Here is a 25,918-nt window from a genome sequence, read left to right on the forward strand (position 1 = left end):
CAGCATGCTAACCAACAAGAGAAATCACTGTCTACCACATTTGCTGAGACACATGGTTACTAGCTAATGTCTAACAATTAATGCTCATCTGCATATAGTAGACATGTGATGGCCATTCTTATACAACACTAGGCATCATCAGAGTCTAAAGCAGTATTTGCTCACACTGATTATAACAACAACACATGCAATTACCAGATGGTAACAGAGTGAGTCCAAGATCCTACCATTCCATTAGGTTGAGGAAATAAAAGAGGGTGGGATGGATATTGTAGTTAGGGTTTATTCATTCTCCAAATTCTAAGTCAGTTAACTACATTTCTATCCATCTTCTATTCTTGGTTCTGCCACTAAAACATAGAGAATAAAACAACCACAGAAGTTTTAGTTAGAACTAATCACTTCTTACATACTTGCCCATTCTCCCACTAAAAGCACATTATTTCTTTAAAAATTAAATTTAAAACAAACTAAATCATGCCAAAGCATGTCAGATATAGTGTAAAATCATATACTAAATAACATCGTTTGTCTGTTTAGAAAATCTCAGAAAGGTCTCCTGTCACTATTCCATGTATTACATTTTCCCTGATGGTCTCTATCAAAGCACTATGTTCTTTTTCTTATTGTACTTATAATAAACGCTAATGACTTGTTTGCTTGTTTACTGTCTTTCAACTGGATTGAAAAGCAGAAAACCATGAATATTTTAATCACCAAAGAATCACCAGCTCCTGTTCACATTACTGGTATTAAAAAAGATGCCCCTAAAATATGAATGTGTTTGATAATTTTTAAGACACCCTAGGAACAAGGTCCACTAGCAGCTGAATCACAGGACATAAATTCCTACTTACACAAACTTAGTTTGTTAAAACAATTAACATCATCTAAAAAGTTTTTTTAGTCTATTGTATGGCTAATCACGTTGATTTTTGAATGGTGAACCAGCTTTGCAACACCAAGATAAACTGCTCTTGGTCATATGTTACTCTTTTTGTATATTTATTGCTGTATTCTATTTGCTGATATTTTGTAGGGGATTTCTTACATCCATGTTCATGAGGGATACTGATTTGCAGTTTTTCTTATTATGAATTACCTAGTTTGGCGTCAGGGTAATGCTAGCACAAAATTAGTTAGGAAGTGTCCTTTTTTTTTTTTTTTTTTGACAGAGTCTTGCTCTGTCACCCAGGCTGGAGTGCAGTGATGCAATTTCGGCTGAATGCAACCTCCGCCTTCTGGGTTCAAGCGATTCTCCTGTCTCAGCCTCCCGAGTAGCTGGAATTACAGGAGTGCGTCACCACACCCGGCTAATTTTTGTATTTTTAGCAGAGATGGGGTTTCACCGGCCAGGCTGGTCTCGAACTCCTGACCTCAGGTAATCCGCCCACCTCAGCCTCCCAGAGCGCGAGTGCGGCGTGAGCCACCGCTCCTGGCCGTCTCCCCTCTTCTATGTTTATGTAGGATTGGTATTATTTCTTCCTTAAATGATCATCTCAAGAGATGCAGAAAAATCATTTGCGAAAATTCAACATAGATTCATAAGAAAAACTCTCAGCAAACTAGTGGGAAAAGAGGAACTTCCTTAGCCCGATTTAAAAAACATTTACCAAAAACCTAAAGCTAACATACTTAATGGTGAAAGATCAAATGTTTCCTCCCTAAGACAGAGAACAAGACAAGGCTGTCTCTTTGTCCAGAGAATTTGCTACAAGCTTTGAAAACCAAAAACCAATTTTTTGAAGAACACGGTGAATTGTTCCTTGGTGACGAGAAGGAAGATGGTGGAGGTAAGGGGATTATGATAAAGTAGGAGAGCGGTAAAAAATAAATGAGCTATTGAGAATGAAAAAAAACCAGGGTAAAATAAGGCACACCTGAGCAGATCAAAAGTTTATACCTGGTAGCACTTACTGTTCTTCTGAGTGACTGGGAGATGTTCCCTCGTCCCTCCCCAAACCCCAACCTCCAACACCTAGAAGGAACTTAAATTGCTGTAGATTGCAAAGAATGGCGTGGGAACTACTAAACTGAGCTTTCTTTGATACAACAGCAACTAAATGTCCAGCTTTAAAAGACTGTAAGATAAAGGGGGCGTGGCGGGGAAGAAAAGTGACTTGATGGGGCAAGAGATGATTGGAAGATGATTTCATAGTGCAGGCGGTGGATGAAATTACAAGGACTGGGTGGGCGAGTTTACAAAGCTTGGAGTCAGGAAGTGTGGGCAAATTAGTCATCCAGAAGGTACACCAGTAGGAAAATTAAGGAATCGGCACTAACAGGAGGCAAAACGAAGAAGGATGGGGAATAGGAATACAGGGTAAAAGTCCCTCAAAATCTCTGACCCGGAGTCCCCAAGATACATGGTGTCTGCGGAATGGGACCAGAGGAGTGGTGGGAGCATCTCCAGGAGCCAGGTGGCAGGGAGATGGCCCTTTCTGAAAGGGGCGGACCCGCGTAAAGCCGAACAAGAGGGGCCCTCAAGAAATTAAATCCCAGAATCCTTGGAAGCGTGGAGGTGGAGTCCAGCAGGGAAGCGGACCGAGCAGACAGAAAGGACTCCGAGGTCCCGAGCGACAGACACCTCACTCACCTGGTTGGTGACCTGAAAACGAAACAGAGAACACGATTTAGAGACAAACTACCGTGGACTCGCGGCAGCAAGCCTGGTCCCTCTGCGCCTGCCCACGGCCCAGGGCTGCCCCGAAGCGCGCCCACCTCGGGATTGGCCTCCAGCGGCAGCCAGCGTTGACCCTCCATGGCCGCGGTGCCCGGCCCTCCAGCTCTGACAGCCGCCGCCTTCGCCGCCGCCGCCGCTTCCGCCCACGCGCGCCTTGACCTGGGCCCTCCCAACACACCGCCCCAAGGAGGGGCGCCTAAACACCAAAAAGAGTTTGACTGGCCTCTCACCCTCTTAACCGCTCCCTGCAGGGCCGTAGGTCAAGTGTCATATTTTAAATTAAGATGCTGTCGAGGAGGAAAAAAATAAGAGCCAATTACCTATTTCGGGAGAAAAACAGTATCTGAATTCACAGTCCTGTCCCCTCACGCTTGGACTCTTCCGAGCCGAGCCTTGCCGAGCGCTCGCGTTCTACGCATGCGCCATGCGCAGGTCTGGGAACCGCGTGCTCACCGGCCCCCTCCCAATCTTGCAGTGTCAACCGATGGCGCTAGGAGGCGCGCCGCGCAGTCCTATTCTGAGACAGACGCCCAGGTGTCCACCCATTGCCAGGCAGCAAGACCGGAAGACTCCGTGCAGCACGGTGCTGTTGTTCCTTTGTCGGGGTGCAGGAGTAATGGGTTGGCCTTATCTGCCCTTGCGGGAGGCAGCGGGTATTTCTATATATCCGATTCAATTTGACAGAAAAAATGTCGATTACTAGAAATCACTGTACTAAGTATTGAGGACACAAAGTTGAGTTCACTGTGGAGTAGAGGCAGTGGACAAGACAACGGAGAATCAGGATAAAAGGCGTGGTACCTATATTATAGTGATGGTATGAGGTGTGCTGGAACTACGGAGGAAGGGGGAAGAGTGTCCAGAAGTCTTCCTGAAAAAGTGGATTGCTGGACTGAACCCTTAAAAGATGGTAGACTTTACCCAGGCAGCGAGGAGGGTGCTGTGAAGAAGGGAAAACGCACTGTGGCTGCAGAGTAAAGGGTACTGATTAGAGGTGATGCTGGAGAGGTAAACAGAGGTAACCCGCTCGAGACATCTGGGCTTCCTGAAAACAGCAAGGAACCACTGAAGGATCTTAAGCAGGATTTGTTATATATCTTTTTCACCGAACTGCAAATTCCAGGAGCTCAGTAACATTGTCTCTTTTTTCTTCTTCACGTTATTTATCCAGGGCCTAACCCAGTGCATGATACATAGAAAATGTTCAGTAAACATCTGAAGAATAAATGGGATGATCAGATATGCAGAAATATCACTTGTCAATAATGCGGAAAACGTGTGAGAAATAAATGCTGAAAAAATTAAGACAGTAGCCACGGAGAAAGGCACAGATTAAAGAGATACTGTTTTAAGGGATGATGCCTTTGATAAGCAGAAGTTATCAATGATAACTCCATAAATTTGACCTGAGCAAGAGTGCATGTTACTATTCTGAACCTAATAGAGGAAATTCAGGTAGAGAGCAGTTAGGGAGTCAGAAAAAGATAATATTATGCTGAGCTTGCTTTTCTTGGGAAACTTCCAAATCTCCCACCCATGTTCTTCTGGCCACTGATCTTTGACTTCAGAGGTGTTTCATTACCTTAACTCCTCTTCATCCTTATCTGCCTAATGCATTGCTGCTATACTCCCCTAACACTTTGGCTTGGTAAAACTGGCAGTGTCCAGCTCATGATGGGCTTAGTTGCATTATCACTAGAGTTACATGGCCAGACTCTTAGTCTCTCCTGGGCCCAGTGCATGCCAGGGGCTGCTTTTCAAATTACTTACTATCAAAGGAATGGCCTTGCTCCAGTCCCTGAGATTCTGCTCTGTGATTCACCTGTTAAGGTTGCTTAAGACTTCACACAGCATCTTTATCTTCCAGGAACACTAGCCGCATTGGATCTGCTGAGACACAAGGTCAGACAGCAAGACAGTTTGCATCCCAGCAGGGACTTGCTGCAGAGCTCTGTCTTGCTAGGGATCCACTCAAATTGGCAGCTTTCTATACCACCCAATAAATGTGTTGAAGCTGTATTCCCAAGTGTATATTCTATCTCCAAAAGCTAAAGAGGCCCAGTAGGTCCTCCGCCATTTTGCTGTTAATAGGAATTGCAAGATGCAGGAACTTGTCTTTCACCTTACAGAGGTTGTCCTAGCACACCCCAGACCTTTAGACCCATAAAACCTTTACAAATGTAGGACTGTAATTTGTAAACTGTACAATTTAACTTCCACCGTCTGGTTTATATGGTTTATACAGTTTAACTTCCACCGTCTGGTATGGATGTACCTATCATGGTATTGAGGGCAGCATGTCTCAGAGGTGCATAGAAACACCTGGGAAGTATGAAATGAAATTTTGACTCAAAAAGTCTGAGACGGATCCCAAGATTGGGCATCACTGGTTCCAATTTTTTAATCTTCCCTTTACCCACATCCTTTGCCATATGACTTTGAAGTTTTACAAAGTTCTGTCCATCCTCATTATTTATGGGTTTTGCATTTTGAACCTGCCTCCTTGCTAAAATTTATTGGTAATTCCCAAGTCTGTACTTACACAGTTCTCATGGTCACTCACAAATATTCACAGGGTGGCAAAAAATTTTAGTTCCCAGCCAAGGTTGAGCAAGGTGATACTCTGCCTTCTTGCAGCTCTTATACTGGAAACAGGTGTCCTCTCGATGGTCTGTTTAACACTCATTTACCCATTTTTGAGATTTTTGTCAGTGAATTCAATGTTTAAAATAGCCCCCAAGCATAGTGCTCAACTGCTATTTAGTGATCCCAAGTCCAAGAAGGCTTTCATGTGCCTTACAGAGAAAATACAAGTATTAGATAAGGTTTGTTCAGGTTTTCACTTACAGTGCTGTTGGCTGTAATTCAATGCTAATGAATCAACAATATATATTACATAAGGTTTTTTTAAATAGAAATGCACATAAAACAAGGTTACGTATTAATTATCTAATGAAAATATTGTGACCACAGGCTCACAGAAACCTAACCTGTATTTCCCCTAGAAGCAATGATTTAGTATTTGCTAATTCAGTGTTCACTGCAACTAGATCATCAACTAAAACATTGTGCATCACCTTCTTGTGAGTATGCACAATATCATCACGGAAGATTTTATTAAATATTTTACAGTTTTCAGTTAAATATAGTGGCATGCCTATGCACAGTGTCATAGTGTCATGCCACTTATTTATATAAATCCATGCACTTTTAGTACCTTTAGCATGGACAGTATAATTTTGATGGTTGTCAAAGCATGTAAAGGTTTATCGCTATTTCCTACCTGACTAAGCATATAGTTACATTTTGCAGCAACTGCTGAATCATACATCTTTGGAAATTTAATAGCTTCTATTCAAAGACAGCAGGAAGTTTTTGACAAATTAACATTTGATGCCTTAACAAGAGTACTTATGACTCAAAAACTGTTCTTTCATCCTAATACAGTTTTTTTCTTATATTCTGAGGGATTTGGTGATTTCTCCAACCTTAAAGTGAAATAAGCAACTTGAGTAACTTATCTACTCAAAGTTATCCACCATTTTAGAAATTGTAAATTATTTGGTTGCTTTGCAAAATACACCAATTGTGGCCATTCCTCCAATAGTCCATATTTGCTTCACCAGTACAAGTTTGCAACCTGTTGTTCTGTTTTCATGCTTATTTCCATACCCAGTAACTTTTTGTTATGCCAAATTACACCAGTCTTTTAAAAGACATTTTAAATGTCAATATTTTAAAATTTTATTTTTTAATTTTTGGGAATACTTAGTAGGTATCTATATTGATGGGGTACATGAAAGGCATACAGAGTGAACTAACCACATCATGGAGAATGGGGTATCCATCCCCTCAAGCATTTATCCTTTGAGTTACAAACATTCCAATTACACTCAAGTTATTTTAAAAATGTACTATTAAGTTATTATTGACTATAGTCACCCTATTGTGCTATAAATGGCAATTAAACATAGTAAATATAGAGCAAACAATACTCATAACTCTATAGAAGTGTAGAAGAGCTATGAAGAAGTTCATGCATGCACCCGCAAAAACAACTGGGTCATGACTGCTGCCCTGGTTAACCGTCACTTTAAGAAGCCATCTGAGGCCAGGCTCGGTGGCTCATGTTTGTAATCCCAGCACTTTGGGAGGCTGAGGCGGGCGGATCACGAAGTCAGGAGATCGAGACCATCCTGGCTAACACGGTGAAACTCCGTCTCTACTAAAAATACAGAAAATGAGCTATGTGTGGCGGCAGGCATCTGTAGTCCCAGTTACTTGGGAGGCTGAGGCAGGAGAATGGTGTGAACCCAGGAGGTGGAGCTTGCAGTGAGCCAAGATCCTGCCACTGCACTCCAGCCTGGGTGACAGAACAAGACTCCGCCTCAAAAAAAATAAATAAAAATAAATAAATAAATAAGAAGCCATCTGATGTGATGTTCACTATAATTCCTGATGTAACTATGAAAAAATACTTATCTAAGAATTGATGAAATTTGCTATTTGTACAACACCTGATTTAAGTTTGTCATCACAGTTGTAACCAGCCCAGGGAATCTTTCAGATTCAGGCCCCACCTAACTGCCCTTAGGGCTATGGGGTTGTGGGGGTCAGTCTCTCTGTATACCTATAACTCATTCATGGCACTTCACCTTAACTACTCACTATCTTATATTACTTATCTTAACAGCAGTATGTCCAGCTTTCTTCCTGCTGCATGTGTTTGTACCCTGTCATCTGCCTTGAGTGTATGTTGTATTGCCAAACTATCACTCCTAAACGTGGCCTTTTGGCAGTGCTTGAAAACATACCAAAGCCTTACATAATTAGGCCTTGTCTGTCCTCAGAATGAACTCATTCTCCACACTTGATCAGAAATCATGACTATCTAGCTGTGTTTCTCTAAACTAGGCACTTAACCTACTTAGGTCTTTTTTTTTTTTTTTTTTTTGGAGACAGAGTCTCGCTTGGTCACCCAGGCTGGAAGGCAGTAGAGCAATCTTGGCTCATGGCAACCTCCGCCTCCCAGATTCAAGCAATTCTAGTGCCTCAGCCTCCCAAACAGGTGTGCACCACCATGCCCGGCTAATTTTTTTGTATTTTATTTCTGAGACAAAATCTCACTCTGTCGCCTAGGCTGGAATGCAGTAGTGCGATCTCTGCTCACTGCAACCTCCGCCTCCTGAGTTTAAGCAGTTATCCCGTCTCAGCCTCCAGATTAGCTGGGATTACAGGCATGCACCACCATGCCTGGCTAATTTTTTATTTTTAGTAGAGACGGGGTTTCACCATGTTGGCCAGGATGGTCTCAAACTCCTGACCTCAAGTGATGCACCCGCCTCAGCCTCCCAAAGTGGTGGGATTACAGGCGTGAGCCACCACGCCTAGCTGATCTCATTTTTTTTTTTTTTTAACGCTAGACTCTTCAACCTTTAAGCCAAAGATTGAAAACTATGTCTTGAAGCTTTCAAATGTGTGAAGTAGGCAGGAGAAATGAAAGAGTGATTTAAGGACTGTGACAACTGGATGACATAAAACTTTTCTAAGTGCATTCTCATTTGGAGTTTCTGATATAGATTGTTTTTTGTTTTGTTTTGTTTTTTAATCATTTGAGTAGGCCAAATTTGGCCCACAGGCTAAAAATTTTAAGTCCCACTTTAAACTCTAAAACCTCTATGATTCTAGGATTAGTGATCATGCTTATTCCTGATTCTGCATCTTACTGATTGATGCTGCTTATTTATTACCTCACCGCCTGCCCCCACCACCACCACCACAACACACACAGAATCACTCATCTTCTTGAATAGCCTGGAATACAAATAAAACAGCCAATTAGCAGAAAGTAGCTGAGGAGCATTTCAGCAGCTACACTGGGAGTTTGGAATCTCTCCAGAGCTCTCTGAAATTAGATTGCAAATTGTAAATTAATACGAGACTGCTTTAAGTTTTACTTATTAGCTAGGTGACGTTGCTTACCATTCCTGAACTTCAGTTTTCTCACCTTTAAAATAGAGATAATGTATGATATACATAACTTACAGGGTTCTTCGGAGTATTGAATATTGTGCTGATGACAATAGCACCTAGGATTTATCAGCACTTACTGTGTTCAGAACGTTTGCTACATGCTTTACATACAAGATCTCATTTATCTCTTAATAAAAACCTTGTGGGACAAATACTGATAGCCCTATTTTTAAAACTAAGAAAGCTGACGCTCAGAAAGGCCAACTTGAAGGATGTCACACAGCTGAGCTGTAGAAGGATTTAGATTCAGGCCTAGGTGCCTGTCAAGATCGCAACACTCATTGTTATGCTTTACTCTCTCAAATTCCTACTGCTGCTATAACAAATTACCACACATTTAGTGGCTTAAAACAACACCAATGTATATCTTATGGTCTGAAGTTCAGAAGTCTGAAATGGGGCTCACTGGACTAAAATCACAGTGTTGACAGGGCTGTGTTCCTTCTGGAAACTATTTGGGATATATAAGGGAGAATCCATTTTCTTTCCTATTCCAGCTGTTTTCTTTCCAACTTATATTAGGTTAACGGGATACATGTATAGGTTTGTTACATGGGTAAACTGTGTGTCAAGGGGGCTCAGTGTACAGATTATTTCATCACCCAGGTAATGAGCATAGTACTGGATAGGTCGTTTTTCAATCCTTGCTTTCCTCCCACTCTCTACCCTCAAGTAGGCCCCAGTATGTGTCCCCTTCTTTATGTTCCTGCATACTCAGTGTTTAGCTCCCACTTATAAGTGAGAACATGTATTTGTTTTTCTGTTTCTGCATTAATTTGCTTAGGATAATGGCCTTCAGCCCATCCATGTTGCTGCAAAGGACATGATTTGTTCTCTTTCATGGCTGCATAGGATTCCATGGTGTATATATTCATTTTCTTTAATCAGGTACACCACTGATGGGCCTCTAGGTTGATTCCATGTCTTTGCTAATGTGCCCATTCTAGCTTCTAGAAGCAGCCTTTCTTCTTTGGCTCTTGGCCTCCTTCTGTCTTCAAAACCAGCAAAGGCTGACTGAGTCTCTCACATAGAATCTATCACTCTAACACTCTCTCTCAGACTCTAACTCCTCCGCCTCTACCTTTCATCTCTAAGGACCCTGTGAATACATTGAACTCATCTGAGTAATCCAAGAAACTCTCCTCCTTTTAAAGTCAGCTAATTAGCAACCTTAATTCCCCCTTTTTATGTAATTGTGAAAGTTGTTAAGAATCTTAATGGAGTCACTTGTGTTAAAAAGAAAAAAGGTCCAGGTGCAGTCGCTCGTGCCTGTAATCCCAGTACTTTGGGAGGCTGGGGTAGGTGGATCACCTAAGGTCAGGAGTTTGAGACCAGATGGACCAATAGGTGAAACCCTGTCTGTACTAAAAATACAAAATTAGCTGGGTGTGGTGGTGCCTGCCTGTAATCCCAGCTACTTGAGAGGCTAAGGCAAGAGAATCGCTTGAATTCAGGAGGCAGATGTTGCAGTGAGCCAAGACCGCACCATTGCATTCCAGCCCGGGCAACAAGAGCAAAACTCTGTATCAAAAAAAGGAAAAGAAACTTTGACAAATAGAGCTGGGAAAGGCCATGAGAGAGCTTTCATGCATAAATGCCAGATAACAAAAACTATCACAAAAGACTCTGCCAAAACAACAACCTTGCACAAAGGCCGTTGCACCCTTACACAAAAAATATATTTGCAAGGTCATCTGCCCGGCAACTGCCTATCCAGCCACTGACTGGCATCACTCTTGTTATTAATACTTGTAGGCAAGGATAATTATCACAAAACAATTATGTAATCCTAATTTTTCCATTAAAAACCTTTGTCTTCCTTTACCTCCTTGAATATGCACATAGTTTACTATGGCATATGTATTTCCACTGCAGTGCCCTATGCGCGAATAAATATTTTCTTTTAGAGAGCCTCTGTTATTTAAACATGCAACATAACATATTCATAAATTCTGGGTATTAGAAAGTAACATATTTGGGGGGGCCATTAGTCTGCATACCATATCCATTGATTACACAGGATAGTGCATTGTAATACAGTATAGTAAATATGTTGAGTGCACATTTATTTTGTTTCCCTAGTATATTTTCATCCAAGCTTTGTTGCATCATTCTCACCTCCATCTCCTATAGAGCATGTCTTTTCACCCCTTTTGCTTCCAGTGACTCTACCAATCACACAACTCTACCCCTTATGAACACAGCAGGAGCATGGGCAAAAATAATAACACATCACTCCAGACCCAGTAGTAGTCCAAGCAGATCAACTAGAGTCCTTCTCTGAGAATTGAGATGGATGGGCAGCTTCCTCTTTCTCCTTGGATCATGAGTCCTAATGGCTGTGAACCCAGAGATGTTGGTGGTCATATGTCTATATATACACACTACTCTCCAACAACGTATGGTGAAGCTGAAGAGACCGAAGCCAGCAGACAGGCAGATGGCTGGACCATAACTGAGAAGTGGAGATGGGGCACTTTTACTATTCAAACCTCACAATTCTGTTGACCCTGCAGCTGGCTCCACCACTACGTGTCAGAGGCTGCCTCTGTGAGACAATAATTTCTGCTACTTTGCTTAGGCTAGCTCGAGTTAGAATTTCAGTTGACTCTTGAACAACATGGGTTTGAACTGTGTTGGTGAGATTTTTTTTAAAACCAACCACAGATCAAAGTTGCTATACTCCCGGGATGCTAAACCCACAAATAGGGAGGCAGAATTTTCCTGCACTCAAGTTCAGCAGGACAGAATGCAGGACTTGAGTATATGCAGATTTTTGTACATTGTCATCTGCCTTAATTGGTCCTGGAGCCAATCTCTGAGGATACTGAGGGACAACTGCATATCACTTGGCACAAAAAAGCCTTAAAATAAACACTTAAATTGAAGCATTGCCTGCTTCCTGAGTATCAATTTCATTTTCTACATTACACCATAATGCTCATGAGATCAGAGTTTATGCCATAGTTCTATGGATTTCTTCCTATGCATGTGATAGTACTAGGCTTACTGTAAGAGCTCCAAAAATATTTTATGACATATGCTCTACTTATATGTCATTACGTAAAAATAAAACAAAATTATACTCATGCATTTTTAATATTAGCATTTTTTGACTCTATTCATAACATCTGTGTTTTCCAACTACGAAGTTTGTGTAAGTGATGTCTTGTAAGATGGAGGTCTGAAACATAAACAGTTTATCATATGTGTTGCTGGAGTAACAATTGGTAGAGATTGCCCTATACTCTAATGACATTTTACTCTCCCCAAATCAGATCGATAGGTTTTTGAAGTGCACTCATGTTGAATTAGAACAATAATAAACAGTTTTTAAAGAAATGCATGAAAATAAAAGAAATAACAAAATTACCTTTTAAAATACATATCTTTTCACCTTTTGAAGCATTTTACAATGTTAAGGGGTGTGTGTGTGTGTGTGTGTGTGTGTGTGTGTGTGTATTTACCACCCCCTTACCATGATGACAACAAGAACTCAAGAAAAAGATTTCCTGGGGCTGGGCATGGTGACTCATGCCTGTAATGGGAGGCCGAGGTGGGTGGACTTCCTGAGCTCAGGTGTTCAAGACCAGCCTGGGCAACACGGTAAAATCCCATCTCTACTAAAATACAAAAAAACAGCTGGGCATGGTGGCATGCACCTGTAATCCCAGCTACTTGGGAGGCTGAGGCAGAATCACTTGAAGCTGGAAGTTGGAGGTTGCAGTGAGGTGAGATCGCATCACTGCTTTCCAGCCTGGGCAACAGAGCGAGACTCTGTCTCATAAAAAAAAAAAAAAAATGTCCTGGTAAAATGAACCAATGCACTGACCAGCTGGATGCACCACAGTGTTCTTTCTTTTCATCTGACTTCCTTAGAGAAGAAATCATCTGATTCATTCAGAGACTATCATCCCAAGCTAATTAGTACATTTAATCACGTCCAATAACCTTGAGTCAGTGGGGGTTTCTGTTTGTTTGTTTTTCGTTTTTTGGCCTAGTATCTGAGTGCTACATGCCAGGGACAATTTTAGGTGCTTAACATGCATTAACTAATGTAATTCTCCAACAACCTATGAGGGTATTTGAGGTAAGCATTTTTCTAAAAATGCCCTCCTCCAAAGATTTCCATCTTGATTACTCATTGAAACAGTAATTTAGGTATTGATCTGAAGGGACTTTACAAACATAATTAAAATTTATGTACCTTAAGATAGAAAGAGGCCAGGTATGGTGGCTCATGGCTGTAATCCCAGTACTTTGGGAGGCCAAGGCCCGAGGTGGGTGGATTACTTCAGGACAGGAGTTCGAGATCAGCCTGCCCAACATGGAGAGATCCCATCTCTACTAAAAATACGAAAGTTAGCCAGGCATGGTGACGCATGTCTGTAATCTCAGCTATCAAAAAGGCTGAGGCAGGAGAATTGTTTGAACCTGGGAGGCAGAGGTTGCAGTGAGCTTAGATTGCGCCACTGTACTCCAGCCTGGGTGACAGAGTGAGACTCTGTCTCAAAAAAAAAAAAAAGTTATTCTTAATTATTTGGTTATACCTGATCTAATAATTATTTCAGCCCTTAGAAATGAGAATTTTTTCAGGCTAGAGTCAGAGAGATGTGACAAAAGAAGGAAGAGGAACAGGAGAGATCATACAGAAAGGGAGATCAGAGAGATTTAAAGTGTGAGGAGGACTTGATGTGCCCTTCCTGGTTTCAAAGATGGAGGAAGGAGCCACAAGCCAAGGAATGCAGATGGCCTCTAGGAGCTGGGAATCCCCATCTGAAAGCCAGCAAGGAAACTGCCCAGAACTGAACTCTGCCAACAAGCTGAATGAGCTTGAAAGCAGATCCGCACCCTCGCCCCCATCCTCCACCCAAACCCCACCACCCCCGAACCTTCATTGAGGAACACAGTCCTGATGACCCTTTACCGGTGCAGTTCTAGACTAGAGGAGACTAAAGAGACACGATCACCAAATTCAAGACGACCCTTTGATTAGATTCTGTTTGTGGATGGTGTAAGGAATAACTTTAAAGAATGTTGTTGAAACAAGTGGGGAAATTTTAATTTGGCCTATTAGAGAATAGTATTTTATCAATGTTAAATTTCCTGAATGTGATAGTTGAATTGTGGTTATTTAGAAGAATGTCCTAGTTCTTAGGAGACAACATGCTTAAACATTTAGGAGTGAAGTATCATCCTTAATATAAGCCGATATAAAGCAAATGTGTACAATGCGAACAGCTGGTGAATCTAGATGAAGGGTATATAGGTGTTCATTGAATTATTTTTTGCAATTTTTCTGAAAAAAATTTTCAAAATAAAAAGTTGGCGGGAAATAAAAATCACTGTGGATACTTTGTGTAGCATGGATTTGAGGTAAATAGGAAAGAAGTGGGAAGACAAGATGAGAAGGTATTCCGCAGCCAGACTGAGGGCTGGGATACAAGAGGAACAGCAGGGATAATGGAAAGCATCCCCCGCCCACAGCTAGGCCGGCGAAGTAGCTCATCCTGTAACTGTGGTTCCCACAGGCTTCCCTTGCAGGGTCAGGGGTGTGGTCGCCCAGCTGCTTTCGAATTTGGTTGGGATTGAGGACCGGCGCCTCGGGATGCTTTGCCCCGCCCCGCTCCAGATTGGAAGAGCCCACGTGTCAGTGTTAGATGGGGGAAGCGGCATCATAAATTTAATTAGCGCTTCTCTTCTCAAAGTATCTCCCAAATCTTTGGCCTTTTTCCATAACATAATTTTCTTTTAGGTCAATGTCTCTTTAAAATTGATGTTTAATTAAGAAAAGTGTGAGTCACATAAAGGTGCTTTTCAGCTTCCCCACTACGTCAGCCCCATGCGCCAGGCCGCGAGAGGCGGGACGTGGAAGCGGAAGTGCTGGTCGGGGGCGTTCTCTCGAGTCCGGGGCGCAACTAGCGGACGCTGCCCATGGAGGCGTCTAGCGACCCGCAGCTGGATGCTAAGTCCGAGGTGAGTGCCAACCTGTGAGGAGAGCGGGCAGCGAGGCTCTGGAGCAAGAAAGATGTTTCTCTAAATTGTGTTTCTGCTTCCGTTTCAGGTCACCAACCAGGTGAGTGAACGGCCGCCCCGCCCTGTCCTCCGCCGGCCCGCCTCCCACGGCCGCGAGACCGTGCCACCCTGAGCCTTCCCCAGGTCTCCCCGAGTCTTGTGTCCGGGAGCCGGTGACCTTCAGTCCGCCCCCTGCGTTGCTCCTTCTCCTTTGCACCTGAGCCGGTAGCCGTTGCCATTGTAATGAAAGCTCCTCTTCCCCACCCCGCACTAGCCCAAAGAATGCAGATCAGGGATTGTTGGGCTTTGATTAGGCGTCATTTATTCAAAGCTAGGAACACCGTATTTTAAAGTGTGATGGGCCGGGCGCGGTGGCTCAAGCCTGTAATCCCAGCACTTTGGGAGGCCGAGACGGGCGGATCACGAGGTCAGGAGATCGAGACCATCCTGGCTAACACGGTGAAACCCCGTCTCTACTAAAACTACAAAAAACTAGCCGGGCGAGGTGGCGGCGCCTGTAGTCCCAGCTACTTGGGAGGCTGAGGCAGGAGAATGGCGTGAACCCGGGAGCCGGAGCTTGCAGTGAGCTGAGATCTGGCCACAGCACTCCAGCCTGGGTGACAGAGCGAGACTCTGTCTCAAAATAAATAAGTAAATAAATAAAGTGTGATGGACATAGAAGAAGTTATGAAAATTTTCAGAGATAGCATCGCAAACATTTTCTTAGTCTCTAAAAAATGTTATTTTTGAAGATGAAGTATAGCATTTTAGCCTTTTAGAGTATGCATTTTTAATGCTAGGAATATGAATTTGACTTTTAAAGTATATGTTAGCCCCATTTCCTTTTCAAGTGCTGCTTTGCTGTTTTAGCTAATAAACTATTTCTAGGCAACTAATTTATAACACTTCCCAGAATAGGAATACTAAAACTAGAGTATTTTTAGGCCAGGAGTTACCCAATTCCATACAAAATGTAAGAAAGGGATGAGATAAGAAATAATTAGAATACAGGGGCTGAGAGAGGTGTCCATTAACTGCTGTCTGTCATTTTTCTCTAACTGACTTTGCCTGGGAAGTAGGGGAAGTCAGCTGTCAACCGTCTACCTGGCTTTGCTTAGTTATATAACTTAGTGCGTTTTGAGTCGATCTTTCATAAGTCATTTTATCCATTCTCTTACGTTAAGTTTCGTATTTAAGATATTCTGAAACAGAATTAAACTAATTATGGGGTTTTTTAAGTTGAACTCTTTTTGGCTTAAACACAAATTTATTATCTTATAGTTATGGAAGTCAGAAGTCCTAAACTAGTCGTATGGGGCTAAAATCGAGGTATCTGCAGGGCTGTGTTCCGTCTGAGGCGGTAGGGGAGATTGTTTCCTCCTTGGCTTGTGGCCTCTGCTTCCGTCTTCAAAGCACATCATTCCAGCCTCTGCTTCCATTGTCACATTGCCTTCTGACTCTGACCCTTTTTCCTCCCTCTTACAAGGACCCTTTCGATTACATTAGGCCTACCTGGATAATCCAGGAAAATCTCCACATCTCCAAGTCCTTAATTTTGTCACATCTACCAATACTGTTTTGTTGCCTAAGGTAACATATTCATAGATTTTGAGGATTAGCATGTGGACATATTTGGGAGGGCCATTATTCAGCCTACTGCACATCCTTCTATGCAGTCATTCACAGATTATGAGTGTTTGCATAGAAAAAGCCAAGATCATTTACAAACAGGTTATTAGATTTAATGTGAGAGTTCAGCAAGGTGATTCCATTGTTGAACGTTACTTAGTTCAGATAAAAAGAGTTTGAAAATATAATTTTAAAGATGTCATTTATAACATGAAGAAGCTATAGGCCGGTCGTGGTGGCTCACGACTGTAAGCTCAGGGCTTTGGGAGGATTGCTTGAGGCCAGCAGTTTGAGACCAGAGTGGGCAACATAGCAAGACCTTATCTCTATAAAAATAAAAAAATTATTCAGGTGTGGAGGCACAGACCTGTAGTACTAGCTACTCAGGAGGCTGAGATGAGAAGATCTCCTGAGCCCAGGAGTTTGAGGCAGCAGTGAGCTTTAATTACACCACTGCAGTCCAGCCCGAGTGACAGAGTGAGACTCCATCTCTTAAAAAAAAATTGCAGAGTACCTTGCAATAAATCTAACAAAAGATATTTAAAAGTTTTATGAAGAAAATTACAAAAAGTGGTAAGACTTTTACTTTGTGGTCCAGCTCATAAGGAGCTTGGAAGTCATCACCCTGTCCTAGCAACAAGGAAAAGCTGAACAAACTGAAAAATCAGCAACTCCTCTTGGATCTGTCAGAGAAGCGCGATCACAGGGTAAATTGCCGTCCCCCGAATTAGTGAGACAGACTGTGAAGACAGAGAACCACAACTTAGAGCAAAAGCTCCACAGAAACCAATGCCTGAACTGAAATTGATGGATTGCTGCAGGCTCCCATCTCTCCCTCACACCTGACATACAGTCATATCAGCATATTGTTTTCTCTCGCTCTAAATGCACCACCTCTTGCTGCCACCTGGGTTCAAGCCGCCATTCTCTTTCCTGGAATACTGCAGTAGCCTGGTAACAGGGTCCCCCAACTTTCTTAAACTTTGTGCCTCACCAGGCAGTCTGGATGAGCTTTTTGTAATCCAAGTTAGACCAGGTATCTCTGCTACTCAGAGCTTTTTAAGAGATTCTTGTCACACTGGAAAAAAGTCGTAGGTATTTACTGTGGCCTACAGGGCCCTTTGAAGATGGATTCCTTATCTCTTACCACTCTTCCTAGCTCATGCCCCTCCAGCTACCTGGGCCTCATTGTTCCCTGAACACACCAAGCATGCTGCTCCCTCAGTCTAGAACGTTCTTTTCTCCAGATCCTGTGACTTTTTCTTCATTTTATTCAAGTCTCTTTCTGTTCAAAAGCCACATGAAAGAGGTCTTCCCAGGTTCTATCTAAATAGCCTTTCTTGTCACCCTGTCACCTTACCCTGCATTTCATCACACTATAATGCTACCATTTCATTATACTTTTGTTTATTGTCTGCCTTCCCCACTAGAATTCTGAAGGTCGGGAACTATGCTTTATTTTTGACTTCCCTAATGCTTAGAATATAGTATTGCTTAGTATATACTGAATAGTGAGGCCTCCCTCCCTTACTCAAAACATATGGGAATTGCCAATTTTATAGACAGTTTTATAGTCATGTTTTATATTACTAGTAACTTCAGCCTCCACATCAATTTTAGTGTGACAACAGCTAATTTGTTTACCTTTTATATATTTACTTCCTGATTATTCTTTTACTTCTGGATGTTTTATATTTCCTTTTTTACTACTAGCTTTTTGTTTCTTTATATATTTTGCTTTTTCAATACTTCATCATACAATAATTTTGGGGCTACCGTACCTTGTTTCATTCTTAACATTCTTCATAGTGGTAAGTGTTCTTTGTTCTGATTTTTTCTTTTATGTTCTTGTATTTTTAAAATCTTTGCAGTTCACTCCTACTTAAGATGAAACCACGATTGTTAGAAGGTTTGCTTTCATTTTGCATTTAAATGTTGAGGTTGGAATTTTGGAAATTATCTTATAAATCTAGTCCTAGCTTTCTTTCAATTGTGAAGACTGACTTTGCACAGTGTCTTGATGGCAGGTCTCCCTGTTTCCTCACCTGACAGTTTCACTGTTTTAATAGTCAGTGGAACTCAGCATTGCACGCCTTCTTTGCTTTTCTGCTTGAAATCTTCTAGTTTTATTTCAGATTCTGAGAAACAAATAGGCACCCCTTTACTCTGCCACTTTAATGTGGATGGTAAAAATGTAACTTCTTCCATCAAGGAGTTGTAGAGTCGAAATACTGTTAAGAATAAGAAATTGCTTACTTATTTCTTACTCAAACATTTAGGGGAGGGAAGCCCAGGTAGAAGAATCGCTTGAACCCAGGAGGTCTAGGCTGCAGTGAGTCATGTTCATGCCACTGCCACTCCAGCCTGAGCAACAGCCTGAGATCCTGTCTGGAAAAAAAAAAAAAAAGGAAAATGAATTCGAGGTTCAATTTTTGGTTGTCACTATTGAACTGGAATTAAAACTCTCTCTACTCATGAACTCTCCTGAGTTCTGTTCTTGGATTTTTAGCCTATTTCTGAACATTCCTGTTGAGATATCCCTAGTATCATCTCATAATGATACTTTTGGACTGGATACCTCAGCATTCTCCCAGTTATCCAAGCTCAAATTTTTATAATTTTCTATAAACAACTATGGTTGTATCTTGTAGGCAATCATCAAGACCTAGCAATGCATCCTTCTTATGATCAGTTTAGTCCTACTTGTCACCAGCTTAGTTCAGGCACGTATATAACTTCAGACTTGGATTATTATGTTCTGCTGCCACCAGATGAATCTCTCTCTCTCTCTTTTTTTTCCCCCAGAGTTGGGGTCTCGCTCTGTTGCCCGGGCTGGAGTGCAGTGGCATGCTCACAGTTCACTGCAGCCTTGACCTCCTGGGCTCAGGTGGTCCTCCCACTTCATTCTCCCAAGTAGCTGGGACTTATGGATGTGCCCTACCACGCCTGGCTACTTTTTGTACTTTTGTATTTTTTGTAGAGACAGGGCTGTTGCCTCGGCTGGTCTGGAACCCCTGCACTCAAGTGATCCACCTGCCTTGGCCTCCCAAAGTGCTGGAATTACAGGTGTGAGCCACTGTGTCCAGCCTGAATATCCATTAATCAATATTTTGATATCATTCTCTCTATTGAAAAACTTTCAGTGAGTCCCCAATGCCTACAGGGAAAGTTTAAGTGACTTAATATGATAAGTTTTCCATAGGAAGATAAAGGATATAAATGTACTGTGAAAACCTCTGCAAGCTCAATTTGCAAGGAATTACTGGCTTTTTGATCACTTTTGTCAACTTTATTTTTCATATTTCCTTACAAGAGCCATCTACTTTAAGATAGATAAATGTTCTATCCCTAAGCCAAATGTTGACTCTTTTCATCTGTAATTGGTTCCACCCAATATTTATTAAGCATGTATTCTTTGCTAGGTATGCATTTATGGTATATATAAATAAAACACATTTTCCTCTCAATTCCTGTTCTGTTTATTCTTCAAAATGGAGCTTAAAGCCTTCTGTAAAGCTTTCCCTTAACTCCCTAGGCTACAATAAAGTCTTCCTTTCAACCAGAAATGTACTCACTCACTTATATTGCTCTCTCTGGTGTATATATGCAAAAAGTGCACAAAATATGGACAGTTAATGAATTATCTAAAAGTGAACACTCATGTAACCACAAGCAAAAGTCAATAAATGGAGTGTTACCAGTCCCCCAGAAGCCCACCACATGCTCCTCTTCAATCAGCACCCACTTCTCTCCACCCCAAAAGGATAGGCATATTCTTCTCTTTATAGTTTTACCACCTCTTTCTCAAGTTTAAGTGAACAGAATCATAACTTTGGGACTTGTTTTAACATTTTTGGTTTTACGTGTAACTGAATTTCATTTTCATTGCTGTGTAGCATTTCATTTATCCATTTTATTTCTGATGAACATTTGGGTTTTCAGTTTAGGGCTATTACGAGTAAAGCTGCTAGGGACATTTTCATATATGTATCCTATGTATATATTCACAAGTTTTTCTAAGTTCTGTCCCTAGTAGAATTTGGATCATAGTATGTGTAGCTTCAGTTTTACTAGCTAAAGTCAGTTCTTTAATAGATTGGCCCAGTTTATACTTTCACCAACAGCATGTGACACTTCCCATTGTCTCACGTCCTTCCTTGTCAATACTTGGAATTTTCAGACTTAAATTTTTGCCATTTTGGTAGCTGTGTAGTGGTATCTAATTGTGGCTTTAATTCCTTGTTTCTTAAGGTGAGCACATTTTCATAGGTTTATTAGAAGTTTGTAGTTATTTTGTGATTTGCCTTTCTTTTTATATGGAGAACTTTTCTTTAAAATGAATTTATACAATCTTTTTACTTACAAAAGATGTTAACCTTTTGTCGGCACCAGCTTGGACTTAATGCTATAGAAGATTGGTGCAAAGCAAGTCTGAGATAGGAGGAATTTTGGTCCCCTTTTATAAAATGGGAGATTTACAAATGCCTTCCCCTATTCCATACCCCAAAAGTCCTAAAATAGAAGATGGGTTATATAACTTTCATGGTTGATTGAGGCATACATGGGAACCATTCCATTGCTTTTCCTCACCATAGTCCTCAAGCTCAAATACTACATTAGTGTAAATAGTGATAAGGTGGTTTGGATTTCATCAGTGTTCATGATAGATATGTGGTAGGATACCTGGTGGGATTTACAAAAATCCTAACTTTTACAAGAAGAAATGTATTAACAAGTGAAGATTTTGCCCAGTGAGCATTAGTTTTGTAGAAAAAGGTATCAGTCAGTGAGCAAGTACTTTTTGAGTGCCTGCTATGTATCAGGCTAAGCTTTGGAAACAAGACAGACAGTATTTTATCCCTGTATTTTACGTTTTAGAGTCATGTTTTTGAGGCACTATTAGCAGCTGCGTGTTTTATGCCATGGCATCATTTAGCAGTCATTGACAGAAATTAGATTAAAAAGTATTGAAGCAACCAGTAGTCACTAAGCCTATCATCTTTGGAGTCAAACAGACTGGTTTCAGTTCTGATTCCAGAAATGTGTGACCTTATGCACATTACCTAAGCTCTCTGAAGTTGACTTTTGTCATCTGCAAAGTGGAAACAGTAACCTATAATGTTATGTTGATTCAGTGAGGTATTTAATACATGTAAACTGCATAGCACATCACCCGGCGTGTATCTGTCATGAACACTGATGAAATCCCAAACTACCTTATCACTATACATGCTAATGTAAGGCTTGAGGATGGAACAGCAAAGTGAACTAAAAGATACTCCAAGCCTGTTAAAGGAAACCAATACTGCCACATCTTCCTTCCACTTCCATTATACATTGGAGGGGAGATTTTTTTCCCCCACTTTTGCTTTTTTCCATTTTAACTACGATGGTATTTTCTAACTGCGTTTATATCCCTTATTACCTCTCCATTTTTTCATTTGATTATTGTTCCTCTAGCAATATGAAAAGGAAGATACTTTGTTTAAATATGACCAGCGTTGAAACTAAAAGTTGAGTATGAGTGCAGTAAAATTGAATAAATATCTGCATTCCAGGTAATGTTAACTACTAATGTATTATTTTGTCCTGTCTTATTAAAGCTTGTAGATTTTCAGTGGAAACTGGGTATGGCTGTGAGCTCAGACACTTGCAGATCTCTTAAGTATCCTTATGTTGCAGTGATGCTAAAAGTGGCAGATCATTCAGGCCAAGTAAAGACCAAGTGCTTTGAAATGACGATTCCACAGTTTCAGGTTTGTGATTTAACTCATCCAGTTTTAGCTCATTTTTTCTGTAATCGTCACATAAAAGATGTATACAATTTTCTTCGGGAAAACTTTAATGGTTTTATTTGTAGATTGACGTGCTTTACGTTTACTAGTAGTATGTGCAAGAGATGTGAATTTGTCTCCTTTGGGAATTTGATAAATTATTTTCAATATAATGTGCTGAATTTGTGTACTGTGCCATTTGATCACTTGAAAAGTACTCCTCTGAGTATATTTAGGAAATTTTTATCTTCAATGGCAGGATATTTACTTTGCATTTACATGTTTTATTCTTATTCCTTTGGGCTTAATGTTCAAGAATGTTAAGCTAAATGAATCTTTGAATAGCGCTGACCCTGACTTTTCTAACTAATAATGTTTACAAAAGGCAGGTCAGAGCAAGTGTACTTGTTGGCTGGCTTTATCAGCTAGGGACTTAAGTAACTCAGTAGTTTAGAGTTATGTTACCGTATTATCATTCTACCTCTTTTCTGTAACCAAGGGGGAATAAGGGTCGCGGCAGGGAGGGCTATAAATCAGGTTTTCTTTTTGTTTTTTTTTTGAGACGGAGTCTCGCCCTGCCGCCCAGGCTGGAGTGCAGTGGCACCATCTTGGCTCACTGCAAGCTCCTCCTCCTGGGTTCACGCCATTCTCCTGCCTCAGCCTCCTGAGTAGCTGGGACTACAGGCGTCTGACACCACACCTGGCTAATTTTTTTGTATTTTTAGTAGAGACGGGGTTTCACTGTGTTAGCCAGGATGGCCTCGATCTCCTGACCTCGTGATCCACCCGCCTTGGCATCCCAAAGTGCTGGGATTACAGGCGTGAGCCACCATGCCCGGCCAGGTTTTCTTTTAAATGTACATACTGGAGATGTTTTGTCATGAATTTAACTGTCCTGTACAGTTTTGTTTTTGTTTGTGTGGTTTGTTCCTTTTGGTATGAATAGGTAAGAATCTATTCTTAGCACTTACACTAGTACTAACTTAGTACTTACACTTAGTACTTATAACAGCAGTTAGTACTCTAAAAGTCAAAGCAACCATCGTGAATGAAGTGGAAATAAAAAGTGATTCTTCATAAAATAAACTAAAATTATATTGGTCCTAGGCTTCCTTTTAAAGAAAACTCTTTCATATACCACTTTATGGTACTTTTGATTTCTACTTTTATAAACTATATTTTAAATAATTTCTTTCCCTTTCTTTTTTTCCTTTTTTGAGACACAGTTTCACTCTTGTTGCCCAGGCTGGAGTGCAATGGCATGATTTTGGCTCACTGCAACCTCCGCCTCCCGGTTCAAGTGATTCTCCTGCCTCGGCTTCCTGAGTAGCTGGGATTACAGGCACGCACCACCACGCCCGGCTAATTTTTGTATTTTTAGTAGAGATGTGGTTTCACCATGTTGGCCAGGCTGGTCTGAAACTCCTGACCTCAGTTGATCTATCTGCCTCAGCCTCCCAAAGTGCTGGGATTATAGGTGTGAGCCACCATGCTCAGCCTGATTTCTTTATTTAAAATAGATATCCCTGCTTTGAAACAAAAATAATGTTCACAAATTTAACATTATTAGTGTTGATTAGTGTCTTGGAACTGAGACTCAGTGAAAAGGAAATAAATGTATATTGTGATATGGGAATAACATTCAACTAAATATGAGGACTCAGTCAATTTCAAGAGAGAATATATGTTTTGGTTTTTTTTGTAATTCACAGTGCTGGCCTAATTCTTATTCTGTGCAGCATTTGTGCTGTCCTAATTCCACCTCTAGAAATTTTTTCTCATAGGGAAAAAAAGCACAAATGGATTAATTTTTTTCTCAGCTTTATTGAGGTACAGTTGACAAAATTGTGTATTTTGAAGGTTTCACGGTGATGATTTGATAAACATACACATTTCGTAATGATTACCACAGTCACGCTAATTAACACATCCACCTCCACACATAGTTACCTTTTTTTGGGCAGAGAGTGTGTGCGTGTGCGCGCGCGCATGTAAAATCTTTTTTTAGCAAATTTCAAGTAAACAATACAGTATTATTAACTATAGTCACCATATTGTACATTAGATCTCAGACTTACTCATTTTATAACCAAAAGTTTGTACCTTTTTACTAACATTTCCCCATTGACCCCAGCCTCAGCTCCTGGCAACCTCCAGTCTCCTTTCTGCTTCTGTGAGTTTGACTTTCTTAGATTCCACATAAGTGAGATCATGCAGTATTAGCCTTTCTGTGTCTGGCTTATTTTCACTTTGCATAATGTCCCCCAGATTCATCCATGTTGTTGCAAATGGCAGGATTTCCTTCTTTTTTTATGGCTGTGTGATATTGCATTATGTGTGTATGTATACACATACATAGTATATACATATAATATATACATACATTATAAACATATTAAATGTAAATATACACAAAAACATTTTCATTAGAGGCAACTCTTTTAAAGAGAGTTTTTACATGGGTTAAAACTGACCACAAGATAACCTGTTAATCATATTACATGACTGAGAGCTAAGGAACATTCTTTGAGCTTTTAATTTATATCTGATAACTAAAATTTTGAACATCAATACATATTTTTAAAGAAATAGTTACACTTTGCTTCATTCTGTGACAAATTTGCATATAAATTAAAACAATACAAATCCTCTTAAGTAGCAAAATAAAAAATTAAGACCAAATAAGAAGGAAAATGCAGATGTATAAATCATTAGAAGGTATCCTGATTGCCAAGGTTAAGTTTCAAATTTGTCTCCTAGCTTCCTGGTAGGTACAGGAGAAGACAGAAGAACAATTCGCCTGATTCCTTTCTTACCTGAGATTTACAAGAAGATGACTTCTATAGGAGAACCATTATGCCAGCTTAATTTTTAAATGACAGAGAAATAAGCTCTACCATATAAGCCATTGCTAATGTTGGATCTCTCTTCTAGTAATTGAACCCATAATCTTAAATGAGACAGCCCCTACCACACTGAAATGCAGTTCTTTACTAGATTGAAAGTGTTTTGAGGCCTGGAACCAACCTGTTATTTTTGTTTTTATTTTCAGTGTCTAGGACAGTGCTAGGTATTTAATAAATCTGGTGTGATCTTAAAAGGACTTTCTCGTGTGCTTTTTGAAAAGTTTAGTCATGAGATAATTATCCAACTCTACAGTAGTATTTTTGCTTGCAGTACCAAATTGCACCTGTTTATTTCTTACAGCAACCTTCAGTAATTGAGAATGTAACATTAAAATGCAAACTGAATATGTTATATAGTCTCTGGTAGTCAGATATAATTAAAATAACTACTTAAATATCTTCTAAAAGCAAAATTAATATTATTTTCCCCATTTCTCTCTAGAATTTCTACAGACAGTTCAAGGAAATTGCTGCAGTTATTGAAACGGTGTGAAGACGGATTCTTTGGTTGATAAACTGCTACCATTCTAAAGTCATGGACTTCACTTTCTGCAACAAAACCACATGAGGATGGAACATTTATTGAATGAAAAATTCACTTTTGGTTTTCCGTTTTTTTAAATAATAAAAATCAGATAAACAGGAATTGGGTAGTGGTAATCAATGCATAACTTTGTGAATGTGCTTTATAAAAGTGACTGAATTAGACAGTTTATAGGGTGTACTTGGTGATAATGTGAATGATATAATCAGACTAACATTTGAATCATTGCTATTGGAGGCAGCACAAATTTATGTTAACAACAGTAGTTTAAAAACTTGTACTGGATGGAACCCATTTTATAAACAATCTTATTTTGAGTCATATAAATATATAT

At 40.5% G+C, this 25,918-nt stretch overlaps 2 protein-coding genes across 2 annotated transcripts in view; one reads left to right on the forward strand and one right to left on the reverse strand.

Moving 5' to 3' along the window:
- UCHL3 (ubiquitin C-terminal hydrolase L3) overlaps window positions 1-2,841 on the reverse strand; it is a 64,814-nt gene extending 61,973 nt beyond the window's left edge. The window contains exons 1-2 of the mRNA XM_017868336.1: window positions 2,722-2,841; window positions 2,597-2,608 (exon numbers count right to left, since the gene is read on the reverse strand). Of these exons, the coding sequence (XP_017723825.1) occupies window positions 2,597-2,608; window positions 2,722-2,763 (54 nt within the window). The 5' untranslated portion in view covers window positions 2,764-2,841. The remainder of the gene's footprint in view (window positions 1-2,596; window positions 2,609-2,721) is intronic.
- Window positions 2,842-14,537: 11,696 nt separating this feature from the next.
- Window positions 14,538-25,686, forward strand: COMMD6 (COMM domain containing 6). Its single transcript, XM_017868337.1, has 4 exons — window positions 14,538-14,692; window positions 14,781-14,792; window positions 21,964-22,116; window positions 25,483-25,686. Exons 1-4 carry the CDS (start codon window positions 14,651-14,653, stop codon window positions 25,531-25,533), a joined length of 258 nt encoding a protein of 85 aa, XP_017723826.1. The 5' UTR covers window positions 14,538-14,650; the 3' UTR covers window positions 25,534-25,686.
- The last annotated feature ends 232 nt before the right edge of the window (window positions 25,687-25,918 follow it).

This window comes from Rhinopithecus bieti, unplaced genomic scaffold (assembly GCF_001698545.2).
Source record: "Rhinopithecus bieti isolate Rb0 unplaced genomic scaffold, ASM169854v2 scaffold_3912, whole genome shotgun sequence".
Classification (NCBI taxonomy): Eukaryota; Metazoa; Chordata; class Mammalia; order Primates; family Cercopithecidae; genus Rhinopithecus; species Rhinopithecus bieti.